The sequence below is a fragment of the Salmo trutta genome, chromosome 14 (assembly GCF_901001165.1).
Source record: "Salmo trutta chromosome 14, fSalTru1.1, whole genome shotgun sequence".
In the NCBI taxonomy this organism is placed as follows: Eukaryota; Metazoa; Chordata; class Actinopteri; order Salmoniformes; family Salmonidae; genus Salmo; species Salmo trutta.
The window spans coordinates 44,989,200-45,013,284 of NC_042970.1; the positions used below are offsets into that span (position 1 = coordinate 44,989,200).

The 24,085-nt window shown below is 41.2% G+C and overlaps 1 protein-coding gene and 2 long non-coding RNA genes across 4 annotated transcripts in view; 2 read left to right on the forward strand and 1 right to left on the reverse strand.

The window, feature by feature from the left end:
• The first annotated feature begins 276 nt into the window (after nt 1-276).
• LOC115208194 (uncharacterized) overlaps nt 277-24,085 on the forward strand; it is a 53,194-nt gene continuing 29,385 nt past the window's right edge. Inside the window, exons 1-15 of one of the 2 annotated variants that reach the window (XM_029776057.1) lie at nt 277-501; nt 845-871; nt 1,711-1,998; nt 2,268-2,549; nt 3,712-4,023; nt 4,158-4,214; nt 4,745-4,807; nt 5,253-5,300; nt 5,500-5,553; nt 5,739-5,795; nt 5,922-6,008; nt 7,606-7,624; nt 7,734-7,765; nt 7,876-7,916; nt 8,480-9,124. In XM_029776057.1, coding sequence (XP_029631917.1) covers nt 444-501; nt 845-871; nt 1,711-1,998; nt 2,268-2,549; nt 3,712-4,023; nt 4,158-4,214; nt 4,745-4,807; nt 5,253-5,300; nt 5,500-5,553; nt 5,739-5,795; nt 5,922-6,008; nt 7,606-7,624; nt 7,734-7,765; nt 7,876-7,916; nt 8,480-8,572 — 1,518 coding nt within the window. In that variant the 5' untranslated portion in view covers nt 277-443 and the 3' untranslated portion in view covers nt 8,573-9,124. Of the gene's footprint in view, nt 502-844; nt 872-1,710; nt 1,999-2,267; nt 2,550-3,711; nt 4,024-4,157; nt 4,215-4,744; nt 4,808-5,252; nt 5,301-5,499; nt 5,554-5,738; nt 5,796-5,921; nt 6,009-7,605; nt 7,625-7,733; nt 7,766-7,875; nt 7,917-8,479; nt 9,125-24,085 lie in introns of those variants that run through there. The other variant, XM_029776056.1, reaches the window with a different exon arrangement.
• On the reverse strand, nt 13,687-17,888 carry LOC115208206 (uncharacterized). Its single transcript, XR_003881115.1, has 3 exons — nt 17,800-17,888; nt 15,524-15,530; nt 13,687-13,702 (listed from the first exon to the last, which is right to left on the reverse strand). It is a non-coding gene; the product is annotated as an uncharacterized LOC115208206 (long non-coding RNA).
• Nucleotides 18,785-21,343, forward strand: LOC115208200 (uncharacterized). Its single transcript, XR_003881109.1, has 3 exons — nt 18,785-18,903; nt 19,250-19,276; nt 21,265-21,343. It is a non-coding gene; the product is annotated as an uncharacterized LOC115208200 (long non-coding RNA).

Consider the following 24,085-nt stretch of genomic DNA (forward strand, 5'->3'; position numbering starts at 1 on the left):
TCCTTCCTTCCTTCCATCCTTCCATCCTTCCATCCTTTCCTTTACTGCGCTTATCAGCTTACCTTCACTGCTCTGGCATATTAATAAACATGACTCACCAAACATAAATTAAATATGAAAGTATTAGATAAATATTTTTCTCAGACAGACAAGTTAGTTTGGTTTTAAAAATCAAATTGTCGGCAATAATGATACAAAATAAAATCTGTTAAAGACAGTTAGCTTTAGATCATAAAAATAATGACCGAGAAATGATTCTGAATGTTCAGCCTCCTTGTCCTCTGCAACATGACATTAGCCCACAGTTGTCATATGAGACATGTGGTTTTCCTGTGAACAAGCACCACATCTACTTTTCTATTGAAACATTTATTCTTTGTCCCAGTCACAGCCACCATCTTCTCTGAAGTCAGACTAACAGTATGTATGTAGCTCTCTAAAAAATGACATTGTTCATCCCTGATATGGCTGGTCGTCTGTTTTTGCTCATCCTCCTTTTCGGTGAGTTATTTTTCCGTTCCAAGTTCCATCATCTGTTTGTGCTACAGGATATTCCATTCTTCTTTCCCCTCTTTTAGTCTTTTACTTTAGGAACTCTTAATATTTCAACATGTTATGGTTATAATAAGTGTGTCTTATTCCATTGATCATCCTATTGATTTATATTTCTCTGTCATTATTTTACATTTTGTTCAGATAAGAATGACCACTGCTTGATAACATGGCTGTGAATGCATTCCAGGCTATTCTGCTTCGCCAGCTTGTGCAAAGTGTTCCCATCTCATGTTTTCTTATTTTTCATAATGGCAAAAAGAGCATAATAATGACCCATTTTGTTGTCTAGATACCTTCCAGTACATCAAAGCCAAAGGTCAGTATCATTATTATGAATTTAAAGCTGTATTATGGAACATTTTGGGCTACCTGACAAAACAACGGGTTACCAAAATATTCAAATAGTGATTGAAAAATTTTCAATAAAAACGTTATTTTGATGAATTCATCGGAGTCAACATGGGTCAGCATCCCCATGGAATGCTTTCGACACATTGTAAAATCCATGCCCCGACTGTTTGGTACACTCCGTGTAATCCCGACACAAATCTAGGGTTGGTACCCAAGCCAGCTGGTGGATCATTCTAAATGTTCCGTTGCCATGATGGCTGTCAATGTTCTTATCCCTTGCTTGCTAGCTAGACAACTTCGGCTAACACAGTCACGTCAAACAGTGCAGCCAGAATAACAGCAAAGAAGCTGAGACCTCAGCTCAGACACACCTCCCCAAGCTCTGGGACAGTTCTGGTCAGAAAATCCATCACTTCCGTTGTTTGGCTGTGCCCATATAGCAACGTTCCACGATGAGCATATGTCCTGGTGGAAGGATGAAAATAAAACACATTTACTCAGAACAATAATACGTCTTTAATGAAAGACATGTCGTTAATCTTTTGTTTAAATGTTGGCAACCGTTTTACAAAAGCAAAATGCCCATCGAAGCCGAGGATTATTGTGTGATAACTCCCTCCTAAGGGCTGTTCCTGCCACGGGTTCTCATTGTTTATTGTTAAATAGACAACAGTGTCTTAATTGTTTTTCTCTTTCAAACTCATATAATACTAAGTGGTACATTATCTGTATGAGTAGTTAAACATTGAAAATGAATTTTAATTCAATTAAAAAAGACACTCCACCATCCCTCTGATGTCACAGATCTTCCTCAGCCCAGTCTGACAGTGATTCCTGCAGTCATCAAAGAGAGAGACTCAGTTCAGCTGAACTGTCAGACTCCTCCATCTGTCTCTGAGTGTTACTTCAAAATGGAAGGGCAAGTGGAATTCACCCTACCATCACCCTGTCAACAGACACTCACAGGAACACTAATGGTGAGGTGGACAGGTCAGAGTTCACCAGCTGAGGTCAAAATACAATGTCAGTACAGTGCTACAGGTCCACAGTTTAGATCCATATACAGTGAGCCTTCAACAGTCACAATTCAGGGTAAGAAGACTATTTGAATGGTTGTAAACAATGTACTGTTGTGGCATTTTACTATGTTCCTCTTAGTATATTTTATCATACTGTGTATTGTTATATGCTATTACATGAAACAATCAAGGAATATATTATCTCCTTAATTTCCCATACTGTCGCTGCATGAGGTAATGGACTCAAGATCCTTAAGTGTGAAGTAACAAGGAGGGACTAGGCTATCAGTACATTTCTCAAAACCACAAAATGCTAAATGCTAAATTCCCCTATTCTTACAGACACTCCTCAGCTGACAGTGAATTCTACAGTCATCAGAGAGACAGAATCAGTTCAGCTGAGTTGTGATACTCCTCCATCTCTCCATGTGTCTAACTGTTACTTCTACATAGAGGTGGGGAAGAATCTTCCAGACTCATTGTGTACGCAGACAATAACAGGAACTGAGCTGCTGAAGAGGGCAGGTCCAACATTTCCAGTTGTGGTCAAAGTGAAGTGTTACTATGCTGTAGGGAAGTCTCACACATCTCCTTTTAGTAACCCTGTCTCAGTCACTGTTCAGGGTAAGTAGGTGGTTTATAAAATTATACACTTCACTGTTATACCGTATTAATTATGCTCGTTCTGAAAATGAGATCTGTCGTATTTCCTAAACGTCTTAATTTCACATAATGATAGGATTTACTGTACTTTGTACAAACATAAATGCTGACATAGTTGAACATTGTATTAATGGATTTTCCATACTGTTAGTATGTATGGATTACCTATAATGTTTTTTAAATGCAACTTTCAAAGAGACACACCTCCTCCCAGGCTGACAGTCAGTTCTACAGTCATCAGAGAGAGAGACTCAGTTCAGCTGAGCTGTCAGACTCCTCCATCTGTCTCTGTGTCTCACTGTTACTTCTACACAGAGGGGAGAGATCTTAAACCCTCACCCTGTACGAAGTCACTCACGGGACTGAGCTGCTCTCATGGTCAGGTCAAAGTTCATCTGCTGAGATCAAACTGAGATATCTTTACACAGTAGAAACTCACTTTCCATCGATGCAAAGTGGTTCTGTTTCTCTTACTATTCCCACGGAAAACAACCACAGAGACAGGCCAAAGTACAATCAAAGGTTCTTTTATAAACTCAGCTTTACACAGTAATACACAGTATCACTACGGCCCTATTAGAAACGTATAAATAGGCTGGGATTTAGGGCTGTAGGCTTACTAGAAGCAACGGGCCAAACTAACACAGTAGTTGATTCCTGATCGGTGGCCAATGTTCATTCGGGTCCTTCTGAGCAGGGTTTGTTCGTTCAGAGAGGTGCAGCGAGTCGGTCGAGAGGTCCCTTGTTCAGCTCCTTTTAACTCTAGTTCTGGGGCATGTTTAGCAATTAGTTTAGGGAGGGAGGAGGTGACAGAGAATCCTCTCAATGTCACTTTAGTCCATGTTAATCTGTGGAATCACAGAACACCATACAAAAATAGTCCATGGGATTCAATTTGATTTCACACGTGAGAATGTAAGGAATTAAGTGAAAGGCAATCGTTGTAAACACACAGCACACATGATGACATGGGACTCATAAATAGGCATGATATCAAATAAGACATGCTGATATGTAATATAAAGAGAATGGCAGGCTCTAGTTTACTAAGAGTCAGTGTCACTTGTGACATATACATTCAAATAGAGTGATGCAAATAAGAGTCTCTGTCCTTTCCTAACAGATCCAAAACCAGACATTACAGTCCATTTTGATGTGTACTTCAACGTCATCTGTTTGATTCCTGGATCCGTCAGTCCTGACACCACCTGTAACCTGTATGTTGGAGAGGAGAGTCAGCCATCCTTCACAGAAAAGATCAAGAAGAGAAAAGCCCCCTCAGCATCCAAACAGCCGTTCTGTCAATTCACTCCAATACATAGTGATCTGATCAGTCGTCTACAGTCAGTGAGGAGTAAGGAGGTGAGCTGTGATTACAAAGTGAGCTCAGGACCAAACTCTCTCTCTCCACGCAGTGATGGGTACAGCTTTACAGGTGAGTCATTATCTCAACAAATCTATCAGGGCTGCAGGTCTTCATGATCTGACTCACTTTGATTTTAGCATCTTCTTAGTATGACTATATTCATTCTGACCAACAAACTAAATACCACATTTCAATGTTTTCAGATCTGGTGGGAGTTCACATCAGTGATCCAACAACTATACAGACACCTTCTATAGCAGGTAGGCTACACATTTGTGCTTTTATAGTGGCGCTGCTGTTATTTTAAAGCAAAGCAAGTTTCAGCAGTAAGAATAGTTGTGTTCATGTGTAAATGAAGCTGTTCTGGTAGATAATTAAGCTGTTCTGTAGATATGACACCAGCCTCAACACCAATGTCTGGGATCATCAGCACAAGTAATAGAATGTCTGTGTTCATCTAGTGGAGTGTTTAGATCGTATCTATGCTCTGTTATACTTCTGCTGTTAGATAACATGGTGACTTCATTCTAGGAAGCTGTCAACAACAATCAACACCTTATCTGTCCTGAAAGACTTTATCACCTTATGAATTGGTCTTATCATCTCTATACTGAAGTGAAATATATTCCACCAGGGCTAGAAGCAATCTGTACGTACTGATTTTTATAGTCCTACTTTGCCCACTTTGAATATAGAAAGTCATGAAGGTATTTCAAAAGGCCAATGACACCATGATGATCATAAATAAGCATGAATAAAATGCTAATTTCATTAATATGTGTTTACTCAGTGGATTTAACTCCAGGTCCTAGATCTACTTTGCCCCCCAGCACGAACGTGAGTCCTACAGAAGGTGTGTTGGGCCTCTAAATGACCATCTCTGCAAATAGTAATTATACAGTCAAGAGTTTAGATTACGGGGCTGTAAAATTAAGTGTCCCAAATGTGAATGTAAAACCTTATTCTTGTGTAGTCATATTAATTCCCACTAGTTTCAACTGTTACTTCTACCTTTACCCCAGACACCACAGTGACACCAACTGCCAGCAAGTAGATCCACCAATTTTAACTTAGTTTCAAGTGCAATATCTTTGTTCACATTTTCACGAAAGCTCTGACCGGTTAACTAATAGATGTATTCATAGCTGCTTGTAATTTCAGTCCAGATTTTTAACCACTTTTAGTCCATCTGATTTGTAGGTAACGTGTACTTCTCTCTTTCTGCGTATTGAAAGACCTTAGATATTACATTAATTTATATTTGTTCTTGTGTAATATGAGTAATCTCTTCTCACCAGGTTTGACCTCCCCTTTGACCCCTAGCACGGCAGTGAATCCTTCATCAGGTCTCTTAGTCATCTTTATCTAGTTAGCAGATAGAAGTAAAACAAATAGAGTAGCTTTATCTTCTCCATGTTTTTGTACGTTTTTTCCCCATCACAAATTTGACTCATTACAAAAATAGGTTGTAATTTTGATTGATTAAAATCAACCCATTAAGTTATATTTTTGTATATTCCGATCCAATGATTTGCTTTGCGTCAGGGTTGACTGTTTGCTGTACTTTGACCACTGACACCCCAGCGAGTCCAACTGAAAGTAAGTATAGCCAATAGGTTTAATTTAGTTTGCTAAATATTTTTGTCTATTAAATTATAAACCAATTTTGCAAATATAGTCAGATGTAAATTCAGTCAAAGGTTTAGGATTAATCAAACAATTTATCTCTTCATAGAAATATTAGCTCTGTTATTAAACTGTCCTTCTCTCTTGCATGTGACCAGGAGGTCAAAGCTCCACAGAAAGTGATGTGGAATCAAACAGTAAAGAAATCTTTCTGGGTAAGTATCCTTTTCTAGCTGTCTTTTCTCACATATGAAAACAGAGCTGTGCACATTTTCTTAGAAGAACAATAATGTGGTCCAAGAGCTAATGACCTCTCCCGTTGTCATCATGTCACCAAATAGTGGGGCAATTATGGCAGGCAGCAGTGGCTTCTGGAGTGGGCGTGCTCCTGGTAGGATTGACAGCTGTCTGTCTCTGCAGGAGGACCCGTGAGTACATTTGATTCTGCATAACATATCATTTGCAAATTTACCGTGCTGACATTAATGTAAGTGCCTTTGGCATGGGTTAACTTCTTAAAGTATAGGGGGCAGTATTTTTACGGCCGGATGGAAAACATACCCAAATTTAACTGGTTACTACTCTGGCCCAGAAACTAGAATATGCATATTATTAGTAGATGTGGATAGAAAACACTCTGAAGTTTCTAAAACTGTTTGAATGGTGTCTGTGTATAACATAACTCATATGGCAGGCAAAAACCTGAGAAAAAATTCAACCAGGAAGTGGGAGATCTGAGAATTGTAGTTCTTCTTTCTAATCCCTATCGAAACTACAGTGTCTGTGGGGTCACGTTGCACTTCCTAAGGCTTCCATTGGCTGTCAAAAGCCTTCATTAAGTTTTTTTCATCGTTGTCCTGTAACCGGGCAGAGAATAGGAGCTCAGTCAATGATTAGACTACCTATGGACAAAGGGATTTATGATGCGCGATCCCGTGAGCACGCCCTTACTTCTTTTTCTTCTTGAATGAATATGGTATTGTCCAGTTGGAATATTATCGCATTTTTACATTAAAAATACAATAAAGATTGATTTGAAACAATGTTTGACATGCTTCTAAGAACGGTAATGGAACATTTAGACTTTTCGACTCTGGTACTGCGCTCGCGCGTTATGCCTTTGGATAGTGGTATTTGGACATAAATATGGATTATTTCGAACAAAAACAACATTTCTTGTGGAAGCAGCAGTCCTGGGAGTGCATTTTGACGAAGGTCAGCAATGGTAATAGAATATTTATAATACTAATTCTGAGTTTAGGTGACCCCAGAAATTGGCGGGTGTCTGTATAGCTTGCTTTAATGGTGAACTATGTACTCAGAATATTGAAAATGTACTTTCACCGAAAAGCTATTTTAAAATCTGACACAGCGGTTGCATAAAGGAGTACTGTATCTATAATACTTAAAATAATTGTTATGTATTTTGTCAACGTTTATGATGAGTATTTTTGTAAATTGATGTGCACATTCACCGGGGTTTGGTGGGAATACATTTTCTGAACATCATGCGCCAATGTAAAATGCTGTTTTTGGATATAAATATGAACTTTATCGAGCAAATCATACATGTATTGTGTAACATGATGTCCTAGGAGTGTCATCTGATGAAGATCATCAAAGGTTAGTGCTTCATTTAGCTGTGTTTTGGGTTTTTGTGACATATATCCTTGCTTGGAAAATGGCTGTGTGGTTACTTTTGTCTATGTACTCTCCTAACATAATCTAATGTTTTGCATTCGCTGTAAAGCCTTTTTGAAATCGGACAATGTGGTTACATTAAGAAGAAGTGTATCTTTAAAATGGTTTAAAATAGTCCTATGTTTGAGAAATTGAAATTATGATATTTTTGCTGTTTTGTATTTCGCGCCATGCTATTTCACTGGCTGTTGAATAGTGTGTCCAGCAGGTGGGACGGTAGCGTCCCACGTAGCCCTGAGAAGTTAATTTATCAACTCATTTTGATCAAATTGTATAGGTTAGACTATATTCAATATAATTAATTTAGCCTCATTTGTTTTTCAGAGAAAACCAATTCTCAGAGGTAAGAATTCCCCTTGTGACTATGATGCAGATTGTATCAACCTTTAGTTCTGTATTGTCCATGATGAGATGTTCTTACCACCACCTTCTTATACTTTTATGTTGTACAGACCTACAGCCAGACAGGATGATCACAGACAATGTATGTTCCAAAACTAAATACATCAAACATACACACGGATACGACTTACAGGACTATATACACGCATGTACAAACACTGTAATTCTATTTTCATTGTGTTTCTGTTGTAGATGATTTGGTGTCTATGGGAGCGGTGAGCAGCGGAGTCATGGTGAGTATTCTAAATTACAGTGGTATCTGTACACATATACCCTTCTGACAGAGGAGGCTGGTGGGATGAGTCATAGGAGGACAGGCTCATTGTAATGATTGGAATATATTTAATGGGACGGAGTCAAACAAATCAAACACATCAAAACTACGTGTTTGACTCCATTCCATTCATTCCATTTCAACGATTACAATGAGTCTGTCCTCCTATAACTCCCCTCACCAGCATCATCTGCCCTCTGACTGTCTGATCTGAGGATCAAGACCTTAATGTTACATTAGTAGTGCTTCAACGTATGAATGTTCAAAGTATCAAACCCACAGCTATATTTATTTACAGAGTTATATGTTATATATTGTTATATTATTATTATTATTATTATTATTTATAGCATTGTTTTCACAGACAGACTGACTCGAGGATACAAGTACCTCTCTTTCTCTCACTGTGATTTGACTTTCAGTTTAAGATTGGTCTTACATCCTCATAAAATACCCCTTATGAATTACATTAACTGTACTGTAGATTCAAAGCCCTAAAGTAAATCTGTTTCTTTCCTCTAGTCTGATACGTACCACGTATACAGCTCAATCCCCGACAGACCAGCAACCTCAGCCCAGCCGGATGGGTTGTACAGTCTTCTGCAGACACACTGACACTACACCTCTGTCTTTCTGTAGCTATGTCTCACACAAATACATTCTATCTCACATGACATCCATTGTTTATCACACATCCAGTTACTGTAAATAAGTTGCTTAACAGGTAATACTGTATTACACATGGACAACTGACTTCTGTGACATGTGAATCCATAATATCTGTTACTGTGTTAATATATTTTTTTTTTTGAGGGGTCCGGGGCATACTCCCCTTTGAGCATTTTTCTTATTTCTTCCCCCTAGTTAATGCTAAATCTACTGTATTTATGTATTTTACGTTGACTGTGTGATACCTCCTTCCATAGCGGTTGGATACAATTAATTTCCTATTGGGCAAAGCATAATCCAAAACAAACTGCAAATGCATCCAACAAGATTGTTAAGTCACAAGCTTGATGTATTTATTGGGTGCAAAGAATCTAGGACCAAAATACAAAATGTTTGACTACCTTAATACACTATAAATGAGTTTGTCCAAATACTTGTGACTTCTTCAAATGTGGGGACTATATAGATAAAGTGCTTTTATATCAAAATGGTAAAACATACAATGCCTTCAGAAAGTCTTCACACCCCTTGACGTTTTCCACATTTTGTTGTGTTACAGCCTGAATTTAAAATGTATGAAATTTAGATTTTTTTGTAACTGGCCTACACACAATACCCCATATCGGGGTGGCAGGTAATCCAGTGGTTAGACCGTTGGACTAGTAATCGAAAGGTTGCAAGATCGAATTCCCGAGCTGACAAGGTAAAAATCTGCCGTTCTGCCCCTGAACAAGGCAGTTAACCCACTGTTCCTAGGCCGTCATTGAAAATAAGAATTTGTTCTTAACTGACTTGCCGAGTTAAATAAAGGTCAAATAAAAAAAGGAAAATAAATAAGGTCAAAGTGGAATTACGTAAAAAAAATAATAAAAGTGTCATTGAGTATTCAACCCCTTTGTTTTGGAAATCCAAAATAAGTTCAGAAGTAAAATTCTGCTTAACAAGTCGCATAATATGTTGCATGGACTCACTCTGTGTGCAATAATAGTGTTTAACATGATTTTTTAATGGCCTCATCTCTGTACCCCACACATACAATTATCTGTAAAGTCCATCAGTCAATTAGTGAATTTCAAACACAGATTAACCAAAAAAACAGGGAGGTTGTCTAATGCCTCACAAAGAAGGACACTTATTGTTTAAAAAAAGCAGACATTGAATATCCCTTTGAGTAAGGTGAAGTTATTAATGGATGGTTTATCAATATATCCTGTCACAACAAAGATACCGTCATCATTCCTAACTTAGTTGCCGGAGAGGAAGAAACCTGCTCAGAGTTTTCACCATGAGGCCAATGGTGACCTTAAAGCTGTTACAGAGTTTAATGACGCTCAGCAGCACCTTCTCCACGCTGCTCTTTGTCGTCCTTCTCGCCTTCCTGTGGAGGAACTGGGGGGTCATCTCGCAGTACCTGCATCGCTTCCTGATGTCCCCGAGTTAACCTACACGGGTGGGGCTCTCTTAATGAGTGATGAAGGGAGGTGATGGTGGGGCGGGGCTCCCTGAACAATGAGTGACAGAGGCGGGGACTGGTGTGGGGGGGGGGGGGGGTGACTAACTAACAAACCCGTACACTGCCTCTGATGCATGTGGTGGAGCCAGGCAAGTACAAAGGGTGGGCTTAGCGGAAAGGAGGAGGATGATGAGGTGCCAGGAGATCTGCACACTTACTTCTCTCTCTCTCTCTCAGAACTGTGAAATTGTTTACACGTGGAAGATGTTTTCTTTCTTTAGAATTGATTCAAGTGGTATTGAATTTGTTTCTTCTTATTATTGCAAATCAAATCAAATCAAATATATTTATATAGCCCTTCGTACATCAGCTGATATCTCAAAGTGCTGTACAGAAACCCAGCCTAAAACCCCAAACAGCAAGCAATGCATGTGAAAGAAGCACGGTGGCTAGGAAAAACTCCCTAGGAAAAACTCCCTAGAAAGGCCAAAAACCTAGGAAGAAACCTAGAGAGGAACCAGGCTATGAGGGGTGGCCAGTCCTCTTCTGGCTGTGCCGGGTGGATATTATAACAGAACATGGTCAAGATGTTAAAATGTTCATAAATGACCAGCATGGTCAAATAATAATCAAATCAAATCAAATTTATTTATATAGCCCTTCGTATATCAGCTGAAATCTCAAAGTGCTGTACAGAAACCCAGCCTAAAACCCCAAACAGCAAGCAATGCATGTGAAACAGGCACGGTGGCTAGGAAAAACTCCCTAGGAAAAACTCCCTAGAAAGGCCAAAAGAAACCTAGAGAGGAACCAGGCTATGAGGGGTGGCCAGTCCTCTTCTGGCTGTGCCGGGTGGATATTATAACAGAACATGGTCAAGATGTTAAAATGTTCATAAATGACCAGCATGGTCAAATAATAATAATCATTGTAGTTGTCGAGGGTGCAACAAGCACGTCCGGTGAACAGGTCAGGGTTCCATAGCCGCAGGCAGAACAGTTGAAACTGGAGCAGCAGCACGGCCAGGTACTCTGGGGACAGCAAGGAGTCATCATGCCAGGTAGTCCTGAGGCATGGTCCTAGGGCTCAGGTCCTCCGAGAGAAAGAAAGAAAGAGAGAAAAAGAGAATTAGAGAGAGCATATTTAAATTCACACAGGACACCGGATAAGACAAGAGAAATACTCCAGATGTAACAGACTGACCCTAGCCCCCCGACACATAAACTACTGCAGCATAAATAGTGGAGGCTGAGACAGGAGGGATCAGAAGACACTGTGGCCCCATCCGATGATACCCCCGGACAGGGGGTATCAGTCATTAATGCAGATGCTTGAGGTCTTTCTCTTGTGGCAGGATTGGGAAGGTAAACAGCTGGCATGTTGATGATCCACGTGGCTAGTGACTTCACCCTTTTTTCGCTCTCCTTTTCTCTACGTCCAAAATCTCTCTTCCTTTTCTCTCTTTAACCCTAAAATCTCTCCTTTCTCCCTTTTCTTACTCCCAATATGTTCTCTTCCATGTTTGTCTTCCTCTGCCCCTCTTCTTAATCACCCCAGTCTTTGCCCATTTCACCAAATCGCTCTTCTTTCTGGGAGGATTGATGTGACTAGCTACAGTGCACTGTTGTGGACAAAATCTAATTCATCACTGGATCAAGCAAGTGATGGGTTCTTGACTTGTTTCTATTGGACAAGCTAAACGCGACGTTGGGCCTGATTGGATCAGGACTGAGTCGGAATATGCTCAGCTTGACACCTTGCACTCTGGGCCTGGCCTGTTGGATCTGCCCCTGCTGAGACTATAATCTAATCTATAAACTGAATGAACATACTTAAAGAGCTGTGAAACTGCTCAGACTTTCAGTGCTTCCGTACTGTTTCTATTAGTGAAAATGAAATGTAAACTTTTTATTTTTCTAAACAAATTAACATGCGGTTTTAAAAATGAAGGATTGAGTCAACAAACCCAGTTTCTATTTCAACCTCAAGCTTGTGATGTGTTGCAAATGTTGCCTATATTGACAAGCTAGTCGAGCTCTAACAATGTCCTCAAAGATGGAAGGCAGGCGAGACCGTTCTAGCCAATGAGGGCAGATAAGTGTGACTGGGTCATAGATAGGCCTCATCTGTGACAGCTTCAATGGCGTTGTCTATACTCTCCATTTTAAAGTATTCCATTTTCTTCAATGGCAGATTTCTCCTGACTCATAGGAATTCCCACCCAGTTGACTATGTTAAAATAGTGAAAGCCCTCCATGGCAATATCCATGCTAAAATGGGTTATCCATAAGTATCACAACAGGCACAACTCCAATATGAAGTAGTTTTTTCAGTTGCAGAAATGCCACGAGTCCACAACCTAACAATTACAAAACTTGGATTCGATCAAATAACCCCCATGTAGCAAATTGGCAAATATTTGTTGACCAAATACAACTCAATGACCTCCATACGAATTGCAGGGAATAAAGAACCAGGAGCACCAGCGGACAGCAATGCTCTGGTTTGGGTACCTTTGAAAATCAAACTGAAGACCCAATTAGTTATTCCTCCCCCTTGTGGACAAACTGAAGTGGTACAACATGTTGCATTGCACCATTGTGGACACTGACCCATAACAGACTAGTTTTGAATAATTTCCCATAGCTTCATAATTAACAGCGAAAAACCAGTATCAAGGCCGTCCCTCAGGAGACTGGTACCAAGATGTCATGTCCAGTGTGCCGAAGTGTTCCAGGCTCAGATTGGTCTCAACCATCTGCACACTCACTGTACCAGATTATCCTAATGAATCGTGCCATGGTCATCAACCTATGATGGATGAACAACAAAGTCCTGACTGTATAGAAAACAACTTAACCATCAATATTTTCCAGGAACCGGGAATTCACTGTACTAGTGATGCAATTAATCTGGCAGAAGAGGGTACTGATTAAGCAGGTGTAATATATATATCTTGCATCAGTGAATCATTAAACATCTTTACAAAGCCCTAGCTACCATCAACACTTATCTACAGGAAAAGTGGAGATTTTACTGCAGTTAGGTCTATACTTAAATGACACAAACAAGAACTACAAAAAACAGCTTTATTTAAAAACATACAAAGTGGATAAAAGGAGTGCAGTCATTCTGCTGCTGCCCTCTTGCCTCGTTTCACTGTGGTTTTAGCTTCAGGAGCAGCAGTGTCCCCTTCATCACCCTCTGCAGGCTTCTGGAAAGCTTTGGCCTTTGCACCCTTCTAGGCTGCCCCTTCACCCTTGGTAGTCTTCTGTGCTTTGGGTTGATCCTCAGGTGTCCCTTCTGCCCCTTTGTACTCTTCGACATGGACTTCTTAGCAGGGGACACCTTGGAAGCAGATGCTTTTGCGGCCTTCCTGAGTTTTGCCTCCTGAAAGATGAAAATGACAGTATTGCAATACAATCACCCATTTAGAGATTCCATTTAACCATGATAAAGCCCAAATAGGGAACAGTACCCATGACAAAAATAGATATATAAAAAAGTCCCGATACACCAAAACCACTTGAACAATGACAATAGTCAGAACATAACTGAAACCACACTTGCCTCTGAAGGTTTCTCCTTCTGTGTTTTGGCTGTAGCCTTTTTTTTCTCAGCTTCTAGAGACAAGAGTTAGTGATGTGTGTGTATGCATGCAATCATGGACACCATGAGGAGACGTGAGATACCCATACAAGTCATTAAATGAGCAATGTTAAATGTCCTCCATTGCAATGGGAGTAGCTCAATAACAATGATGCCATACAATTGGGCAGATTATAGGGTGATGTCTAAATCCTAGGAGTGATGAGCACAATCAAATCAGTGGATTCAGTTTACTGGCTTCCTTGTCCTTAGTCTACTTGGCTCCAACCTTGGCAGCCTTCTCCACATTGGGATCAGTGTTCTCAGTGGCCTTTGGGTTGGGCTCCTTCACCCTACCCCTGACTGCAAGTTGGCAAGGGAGGGTGAACACACATTGACCTGCATTATATTAAACAGCAAACCCATGTTCAATATGTTTGTCATATAATGTTGACTAATGTAATAAACACACCACTTTATATTCAGAACTGGTACCATGAAGTTTGGCTCATTTGGCAGGTAAGCTACTATCACATTCAGAAAATAAAGTCCATTCACCTTGGAACACATTTTTCTTGATTTAATTACTTGGGTTAACAAAGCCTAGTTGCCACAAGTAGTCTATGGAAGTAACTGTCCAGTGGAGATCTCACTTTTAAAAAAGTTTATATTCTGTTAATTCGTACCCAAATAATGTTGTGGACTCATCCTGTATAGTGATGTTGCGTTTGATGCCTGAGTTCTGAGGCATGCGTTGAAATCGCAGTATGCCGATGCCCGTATCACTTTATCAGAAGCACGTGATTAATGACGTCCAAATTTTCGTTGCGTCGAACAACCACCTGATTGGTAGAAGACAATAAGGCTACACTGCACACACACTATGGGGTGTGGGACATAATCTATAATAATTTGGCTGCTCTAAATTCTTTAGACCAGCAGGTGCCACTAGTGTGCACTTGATCAAAGCCTTGAGAATTTAACCTATTTCAGACAATTAGCTGGAAAATCTCAACTCTCCAGGAAGCATTGTTTCCCCATCACTAATCTTATACTTGTATTTGTAGCCAAAGCATAACTTGAAAAAACAAAACAAAAAAAACACTTAAACTTGTAACACAAAACAGACAGTTTCGATAATGCTTGCCATTTCCTCATTAAACATTATATCATGTTGGCTCATTGGCTGAGCTGGCTATCAGCAGTATACTTGATTTAATATTTTTTGTAACAGGTATATGCCCACACCATTCTGTTGGTGTAATACATGTAATACATCGATTTTTGGAACCTCTTACCCTGGCAATTTAAGTGGTAAATCATGGGTACACTAGCAATGGCTGCCAGTCCTGATTTGAAGGGAACTGCCATCCATGGATTATATGTATATAGTTGGTTGCAGCTGTCTGTTTGCACATTTCAAAATACAAATCGCGGGGAAAAACATAGTTTGTAAAGCAAATGCCTACTGCTGAAAATAGAAGATTGTCTGTAGAAGCAATATAATTCTCAACTCCCATTTTTTAGTGACCAGCAGCACTGTTTTTCAAAGTAGCTCATCTAGAGATAGGCTATCGCCAAGAGGAGCGCATTGGCCCTCACCGTGAGTAGTAGCCTATGGCTTCATCATTACGTGAGTCAGTGTGCCACTGGAAATTGTATGTAATTGCCCAATGTAGTAATATATAAATAAAAAACACAATTCAAACAGGAAAGCTGCTTTAACATACTCAATTAGAATTGTTGGGAAGGAAAACCATTTCACTCATGTTGTAAATTATAGGTCATATTTCATAGAAATCTGGAAACACTGGGCATTAACTTTAAGAAGATTTAGACATGCATGGGTCACTTACCCGAAACCTCCTGTAACGCCCTGGCCATAGAGAGGGGTTTTTGTTCTTTATTTTGGTTAGGCCAGGGTGTTACATTTTGTGGGCGTTCTATGTTCCTTTTTCTATGTTTTTGTATTTCTTTGTTTTGGGCCGTGTGTGTGTGGCTCCCAATCAGGCACAGCTGAAGCTCGTTGCTGCTGATTGGGAGTCACACATAAGGAGCATGTTTTTCCTTTGGGTTTGTGGGTAATTGTTTCTGTCAGTATTTTGTTCCAGACAGGACTGTTTGCTGTCGGTTTAATCTTTTCTTGTTTTGTATAGTGTTCATGTTGTTGATATTAAATTCTAATAATGAACACTAACTCCGCTGCACCTTGGTCCACTTCTTCAGACGACAGCCGTTACAGAATTACCCACCACCAAGGGACCAAGCAGCGGAAGAGGGAGGTCCGGGCGATGGAGGAGACGCCGGCCAGCAGACGGGGTCGCTGGCGTCGGTCGAGGAAACCCGGAGGACACCCCCAAGAAAATTTTTTGAGGGGGCTAATGGGGTGGTCCGGAAGGGCAGAGGAGGAGCCCAGACCACTGCTCTCGTGGGGGATGACGGCAGAGGAGGAGACGCAGATGAGGTGGTTTATTGAGGACCTGCTGAAGGAAGATCTGGAGGAGGAGCCATGGGAGGCGGAGTTGCGCGCTGTGTCGCCAGTGCGTCTGCACAGCCCGGTGCGTCCGGTGGACATGCCCAGCACATGCCGTGCTAGGAAGGGCATCCAGCCAGGACGAGTGGCAAAACCGGCTCCACGCTTCAGTTCACCAGTGCGTGTTCACAGTCCTGTCTGGCCCGTCCCTGCTCCCCGCACCAAGCCCAAGGTGCGTGTCCACAGTCCTGTCCGGCCCGTCCCTGCGCCCCGCACCAAGCCCAAGGTGCGTGTCCCCAGCCCTGCCAGTCAGCAGTCGTCAGAGCTGCCCGCCAGTCAACAGTCGTCGGAGCTGCCCGCCAGTCAACAGTCGTCGGAGCTGCCCGCCAGTCAACAGTCGTCGGAGCTGCCCGCCAGTCAACAGTCGTCGGAGCTGCCCGCCAGTCAACAGTCGTCGGAGCTGCCCGCCAGTCAACAGTCGCCAGAGAGGTCAGACTGCGCTGAACTGCCGAAGTGGCCAGACTGCGCTGAACTGCCGAAGTGGCCAGACTGCGCTGAACTGCCGGAGTGGCCAGACTGCGCTGAACTGCCGGAGTGGCCAGACTGCGCTGAACTGCCGGAGTGGCCAGACTGCGCGGAACTGCCGGAGTGGCCAGACTGCGCGGAACTGCCGGAGTGGCCAGACTGCGCGGAACTGCCGGAGTGGCCAGACTGCGCGGAACTGCCGGAGTGGCCAGACTGCGCGGAACTGCCGGAGTGGCCAGACTGCCCCGACCTGCCGGAGTGGCCAGGGACGCCCGCCAGCCCGGTGAGTCCTGTGCCTACGCCTAGGGCCAGGCCTCTGTCATGTCTCCCCAGCCTGGTGAATCCTGGGTCAGTGCCGTCAGAGCAGCCAGGGTCGCCCGCCAGCCAGGCGCAACCATCGCCGCCCGCCAGCCGGGCGCAGCCAGGGTCGCCCGCCAGCCGGGCGCAACCAGGGTCGCCCGCCAGCCAGGCGCAACCATCGCCGCCCGCCAGCCGGGCGCAACCATCGCCGCCCGCCAGCCGGGCGCAACCATCGCCGCCCGCCAGCCGGGCGCAACCATCGCCGGCCGCCAGCCGGGCGCAGTCAGTGTCGCCCACCAGACCTTCGGCGCGGCCAGGTGCGCCACCGAAGAGGGCGACGTCAAGGGTGGAGCAGAGGCCACGTCCCGCACCTGAGCCGCCGCCGTAAGAAGGCCCACCCGGACCCTCCCCTTCAGAGTCAGGTTTTGCGGCCGGAGTCCGCACCTTTGGGGGGGGGGTACTGTAACGCCCTGGCCATAGAGAGGGGTTTTTGTTCTTTATTTTGGTTAGGCCAGGGTGTTACATTGGGTGGGCGTTCTATGTTCCTTTTTCTATGTTTTTGTATTTCTTTGTTTTGGGCCGTGTGTGTGGCTCCCAATCAGGCACAGCTGAAGCTCGTTGCTGCTGATTGGGAGTCACACATAAGGAGCATGTTTTTCCTTTGGGTTTGTGGGTAATTGTTTCTGTCAGTATTTTGTTCCAGACAGGACTGTTTGCTGTCGGTTTAATCTTTTCTTGTTTTGTATAGTGTTCATGTTGTTGATATTAAATTCTAATAATGAACACTAACTCCGCTGCACCTTGGTCCACTTCTTCAGACGACAGCCGTTACACCTCCCCTGTGCGCCGTTTGCTATCGAGTTGGTGTCCTCACCAATACCCCGCCCTCGGTTCCTTTTTTCAGGGTCTTGTGTGTCATGTACTTCAACCTCATCAGGTCCACAGATGGATATTTCTATGTTAAGTAGCCGCCTTCAGCGCTTCTTTAACCATCACCATCGTAGGTGGATGAAGAGGAGTTTTCCGTGCCACAGCAGGTGCTTTGTTGGATTCTAACAATGAAATTGACAAATGTATCAACCGTAATCTAACCAAATAGCCGTTACTTCTTCGGCGGCTGCTGCTTTTTTTTAGGAGGCATGATCAAACGGTTAATCTCAAAGTTAGGCTATATAAAAACGTTAGTTTAAAAACAGCAACTGCATTCTCAGCCTACACGCGTTCAATGTAATGCGCTTCAAGCAAAGCACGCGGTTTATCTGAACGGGCGCTGACATTTAGGTACCAGTCAGAGCATTCAAGGTAAACTGATCAGTCTGAGTAGTGTGAACTCACTTCTTCTTCTCTCCTCCGTTCCTTCCTTCCATCCTTTCCTTTCCTTTACTGCGCTTATCAGTTTACCTTCACTGCTCTGGCATATTGTTAAACATCACTCACCAAACATAAATTAAATATGAAAACCGTTCTACATTTTAGAGATCATCAAACTCTCAACCACAAATGCAGAGTTTTTGTAGTTAAACTTTGTGCAGCTGTAAAAAAGGTAAAACAAAAAGTCAAAGATAAATATTTTTCTCAGACAGACAAGTTAGTTTGTTGGTTTTAAAAATCGAATTGCCAGCAATAATGATACAAAATAAAATCTGTTAAAGACAGTTAGCTTTAGATCCTAAAAATAATGACCGATAAATGATTCTGAATGTTCAGCCTCCTTGTTCTCTGCAACATGACCTTAGCCCACAGTTGTCATATGAGACATGTGGTTTTCCTGTGAACAAGCACCACATCTACATTTCTATTGAAACATTTATTCTTGTCCCAGTCACTGCCACCATCTTCTGTGAAGTCAGACTAACAGTATGTATGTAGCTGTCTAAAAAATGACATTGTTCATCCCTGATATGGCTGGTTGTCTGTTTTTGCTCATCCTCCTTTTCGGTGAGTTATTTTTCCGTTCCAAGTTCCATCATCTGTTTGTGCTACAGGATATTCCATTCTTCTTTCCCCTCTTTTAGTCTTTTACTTTAGGAACTCTTAATATTTCAACATGTTATGGTTATAATAAGTGTGTCTTATTCCATTGATCATCCTATTGATTTATATTTCTCTGTCATTATTTTATATTTTGTTCAGATAAGAATGACCACTGCTTGATAACATGGCTGTGAATGAATTCCAGGCTATTCTGCTTCGCCAGCTTGTGTAAAGTGTTCCCATCTCATGTTTTCAAATTTTTCTTAATGGCAAAAAGAGCATGATAATGACCCATTTTTGTTATGTCTAGATACCTTCCAGTACATCAAAGCCAAAGGTCAGTATCATTATTATGAATTTAAAGCTGCATTATGGAACATTTTAGGCTACCAGACAAAACAAAGGGTTACCAAAATATTGAAATTGTGATTGAAATTTTTTCAATAAAAACGTTATTTTGATGAATTCATCAGAGTCAACATGGGTCAGCATCCCCATGGAATGCTTTCGACACATTGTAAAATCCATGCCCCGACTGTTTGGTACTCTCTGTGTAGTCCCGACACAAATCTAGGGTTGGTACCCAAGCCAGCTGGTGGATCATTCTAAATGTTCCGTTGCCATTATTCAGAGGAGTTAGCCAACTACAGTACACAGTTAACATAATCACTTTAAACTGAAGCTGGAATGACAGTTAACTTGCTGCATTTTGTGTTTTTCTATTGGCATTTCTTTGAATATATCCATAATAATTATACTGATTCCTGATTTTGACTGGCTGAGAAAAGCTGCCAGACTGTCTCATCCCGACACATTCGTTCATTACTATGTGACAGCTGGAGATGATCGGATTTCAATATTGAAACAATGTTGCAAATGTCAGAGACAGACAGCAAGGTTAATACAAATCTCCGCTGTTGAAAACCAAATGCTAGTCTAAAGTAAATGGGATATAATATCTAAATGCTTTTTACAGTGGAGATCAAGTTTATAAATTGCCTGGCTGTGCTGATGAGATAGTGGATTGAGCAGTCAAATGGAATAGTGAATAGACTATTTTTTGTGTTTGCAAACGTTGCGCATCGCTCTCGTGCGGCAACGTTTACAAACACAAAAAATAGTCTATTCACTATTCCATTTGACTGCTCAATCCACTGTGATGACAGAACAAAAAAAGCCTCTATTTACATGTTGCATATGAGTGCATTTCACGCTACTTTGGATTATCATTGGAGTTTAAGGCTCGTATGAATGTCCTGCTTATTATAATGTTTCTGTCATCATTGCAAATCAACTGCATTATACTTAAAATAACTTAAACTTCAACCAGTAAAATGTCTCTTTTGCTATGGCTTTGTCAGTGAGTGTTTAGCATTCTAGCTAACAACTTGCTGAATCCAAAATAGTTATTTTAAAAAGATCACAACCAAATATAATCTCAGTGACTGTTCAAGCAAGAATCAAACATAATTGTCAGCGTAGGTGAGCCCCCAAAAGGTTATTTTGTTTAGAAGTAATAAAAACGTAAATGTAGGCTATGTTGAATGGGAGCAGATGGCGTGGCTTTCTTACTGCAGCCAAGAGTCACGCGCATCTGTACGTGATGTCATTGTGTCGTGCACTGGAATGTATGGAACGCCATTTGGGTCTTCGCATTTCAAAAAAGATACACGTGAAATAACACTGTTTGATGTGTCAAATAACACTATTTGAAGCGTAAAATAAGCTTGTTGACCAATCAGGACCTAGATATGACTGTTCGTCACATAATCATTTAACACGTTCGTTATTTTTTTATGCAGTATTCCAGATTGATTACACGACCACTTGTTTTTCATATGTCACAGCGATTCACCGATATGTATGATGCTGGTAAAGCGCAGACACACCTCCACAAGCTCTGGGACAGTTCTGGTCAGAACAAAATCCATCACTTCCGTTGTTTGGCTGTGCCCATATAGCAACGTTCCACAATGAGCATATGTCCTGGTGGAAGGATGAAAATAAAACACATTTACTCAGAACAATAATACGTCTTTAATGAAAGACATGTCCTTAATCTTTTGTTTAAATATTTGGCAACCGTTTTACAAAAAGCAAAATGCCCATCGAAGCCGAGGATTATTGTGTGATAACTCCCTCCTAAGGGCTGTTCCTGCCACGGGTTCTCATTGTTTATTGTTAAATAGACAACAGTGTCTTAATTGTTTTTCTCTTTCAAACTCATATAATATTAAGTGGTACATTATCTGTATGAGTAGTTAAAAATTAAAAATTAATTTATAATTCAATTAAAAAAGACACTCCATCATCCCTCTGTCACAGATCTTCCTCAGCCCAGTCTGACAGTGATTCCTGCAGTCATCAAAGAGAGAGACTCAGTTCAGCTGAACTGTCAGACTCCATCTGTCTCTGAGTGCTACTTCAAAATGTAAGGGAAACCCCCCCTGATTTGAACAAAATAACATGGGAACATATTGGCATAGCACGAATCATACACACGATTGTAAATACCACCGAAAGCGGTCCATCTCCGGGCCAATCATATGGCAATTTTCCGATGGCAATTGCCAATTGTAACACCCCAAATTTCCTTTAGATGGCGAGCGCGCTCCACCGTGGATTTTCATACAGCAAATGATACCCAAATCTACACCCAAGGGTCAGATTTTGATAAAATGATTTTTTTTTTTGAAAACTTATCACCCCTTAAAAAAGTGGTTTCTGGACCGTTTTTCAATTTTTTTTCGATTGTTATGTCAATTACACATGTATAAGAGCTGTATGAACATGCTTATGATGTTTTTTATTGACGTCGTTTTTTGGGTTGCTTTTGCTTGTGCACAAGGCATATGTTTTGTGCATTTTGAATATGATTTCATAGGAAAAAAGTGACTTTTTTCCCATTTCTTTTGCAAAATGACATGTCCAATGCTTTTTTTTGTCAATTATGAAAGTATTGAATGTGCCAAATCACAGCAAATATCCAATAGATGGCTAGAGCTCTCCGCAGTGAATTTTCATATTGCAAATGTAACACAATTCAAGACCCAAGAGTCAAATTTGGAAAAAATGACATATTTTTTGAAAACTTTTCAACCCCTTAAAAAGTGGTTTCTGGACCGTTTTTCGAAATCATTTCGATTTTTATGTCAATTACACATGTATAAGAGCTGTATGGACATACTTTTGACATATTTTATTGACATAATTTTTTGGGTTGTTTTTGCTTGTGCATAAGGCATATGTTTTGTGCATTTGGAATATGATTTCATAGGAAGTTAAAATTGACATATTTGCTTGTGCATAAGGCATATGTTTTGTGCATTTGGAATATGATTTCATAGGAAGTCAAAAGTGACATATTTGCTTGTGCATAAGGCATATGATTTGTGCATTTGGAATATGATTTCATAGGAAGTCAAAAGTTACATATTTTTTCTTTTTTTTGCCAAATGCCATTAGAAATGTGCAAATGAAATGTCCAATTCTTTTTTTGTCAATTATACATGTATGAAAGTATTGAATGTGCCAAATCAGAATGTTTGTCCGTTTGCCATGTACGATCATAGGAAGTCGGTTTCCAAACCCAAAAGTCAGTGAACCATGGTCCAAATGGCATTTATACTGCCCAAATGATATATAGCCCTATGTTAAGCCATTAATCAACGCAGATGGTCTACTTGTCATGTATGATGAGGGAGAAGTGGGACTCTGTTGCTTTAAACATTTTTAAAGAATTTGACATGCTCAGAATGCATAATTGACTGGCCCGATGATCTCGGGATGGCCGTGCAGTGACTGTGGTTCCTCTCCATCGCTCGTTGTGTTGATTTCATCATGTCAACTTTGGTGATATTTTTTGCTGTTGAATCATATTGCAAATACGCGGATGCGCATTTGCAATATGATTCAATGGGCATTTAGCATCACAACTTTGGCATGCTCAAAAACACTGCAGAAATGCATAATTGACTGTCCCGATGAACTGGGGATGGCCGTGCAGTGACTGTGGTTCCTCTCCATGGTTTGATGGTGACATGAGAGAAGTGGGACTGTCGTTTTTTAGCGTTTTTTTTTTTTTTGTTGTTGTTGAAAAATGTCCAAAATGACTAGGGGCGCCCCATACTGGATGGGCACTGATGGAAGGTGCTCCCTACCCAACCGTGGACCCCTTGCACCCCCTAAAGGCATTTAAAACCCTTCTAAAAAATTAATCCTGGTAACCCATTTCGGGTCACCATGTGCACGGATGCGTATTTGCAATATGTTTCAATGGGCCTCAACATCACGAATTTGGCATGCTCAAAAACACTGCAGAAATGCAAAATTGACTGTCCCGATGAACTGGGGATGGCCGTGCAGTGACTGTGGTTCCTCTCCATGGCTTGATGGTGACATGAGAGAAGTGGGACTGTTGTTTTTTTAGCAATTTTTTGAAAAATGTCCAAAATGACTAGGGGCAGCCCATACTGGATGGGCACTGATGGAAGGTGCTCCCTACCCAACCATGGACCCCTTGCACCCCCCTAAATGCATTTAACACCCTTCTAAAAAATGTATCCTGGTAACCCATTTCGGGTCACCATGTGCACGGATGCGCATTTGCAATATGTTTCAATGGGCCTTAACATCACGAATTTGGCATGCTCAAAAACACTGCAGAAATGCATAATCGACTGTCCCGATGATCTGTTGATGGCCGCGCAGTGACTGTGGTTCCTCTCTATCGCTCATTGTGTTGATTTCATATGTCAACTTTGGTGATATTTTTTGCTGTTGAATCATATTGCAAATGCGCGTTATGTTTGCAATATTGCGCATTACGTTTGCAATATGATTCATTATGTCAACTTTGGTGATATTTATTGCTGTTGAATCATATTGCAAATGCGCGTTACATTTGCAATATTGCGCGTTACGTTTGCAATATGATCATCATGTCAACTTTGGTGATATTTTTTGCTGTTGAATCATATTGCAAATGCACGTTACGTTTGCAATATTAAGCAAGGTTAATACAAATCTCCGCTGTTGAAAACCAAATGCTAGTCTAAAATAAATGGGATATAATATCTAAATGCTTTTTACAGTGGAGATTAAATTTATAAATTGCCTGGCTGGGCTGATGAGATAGTGGATAGAG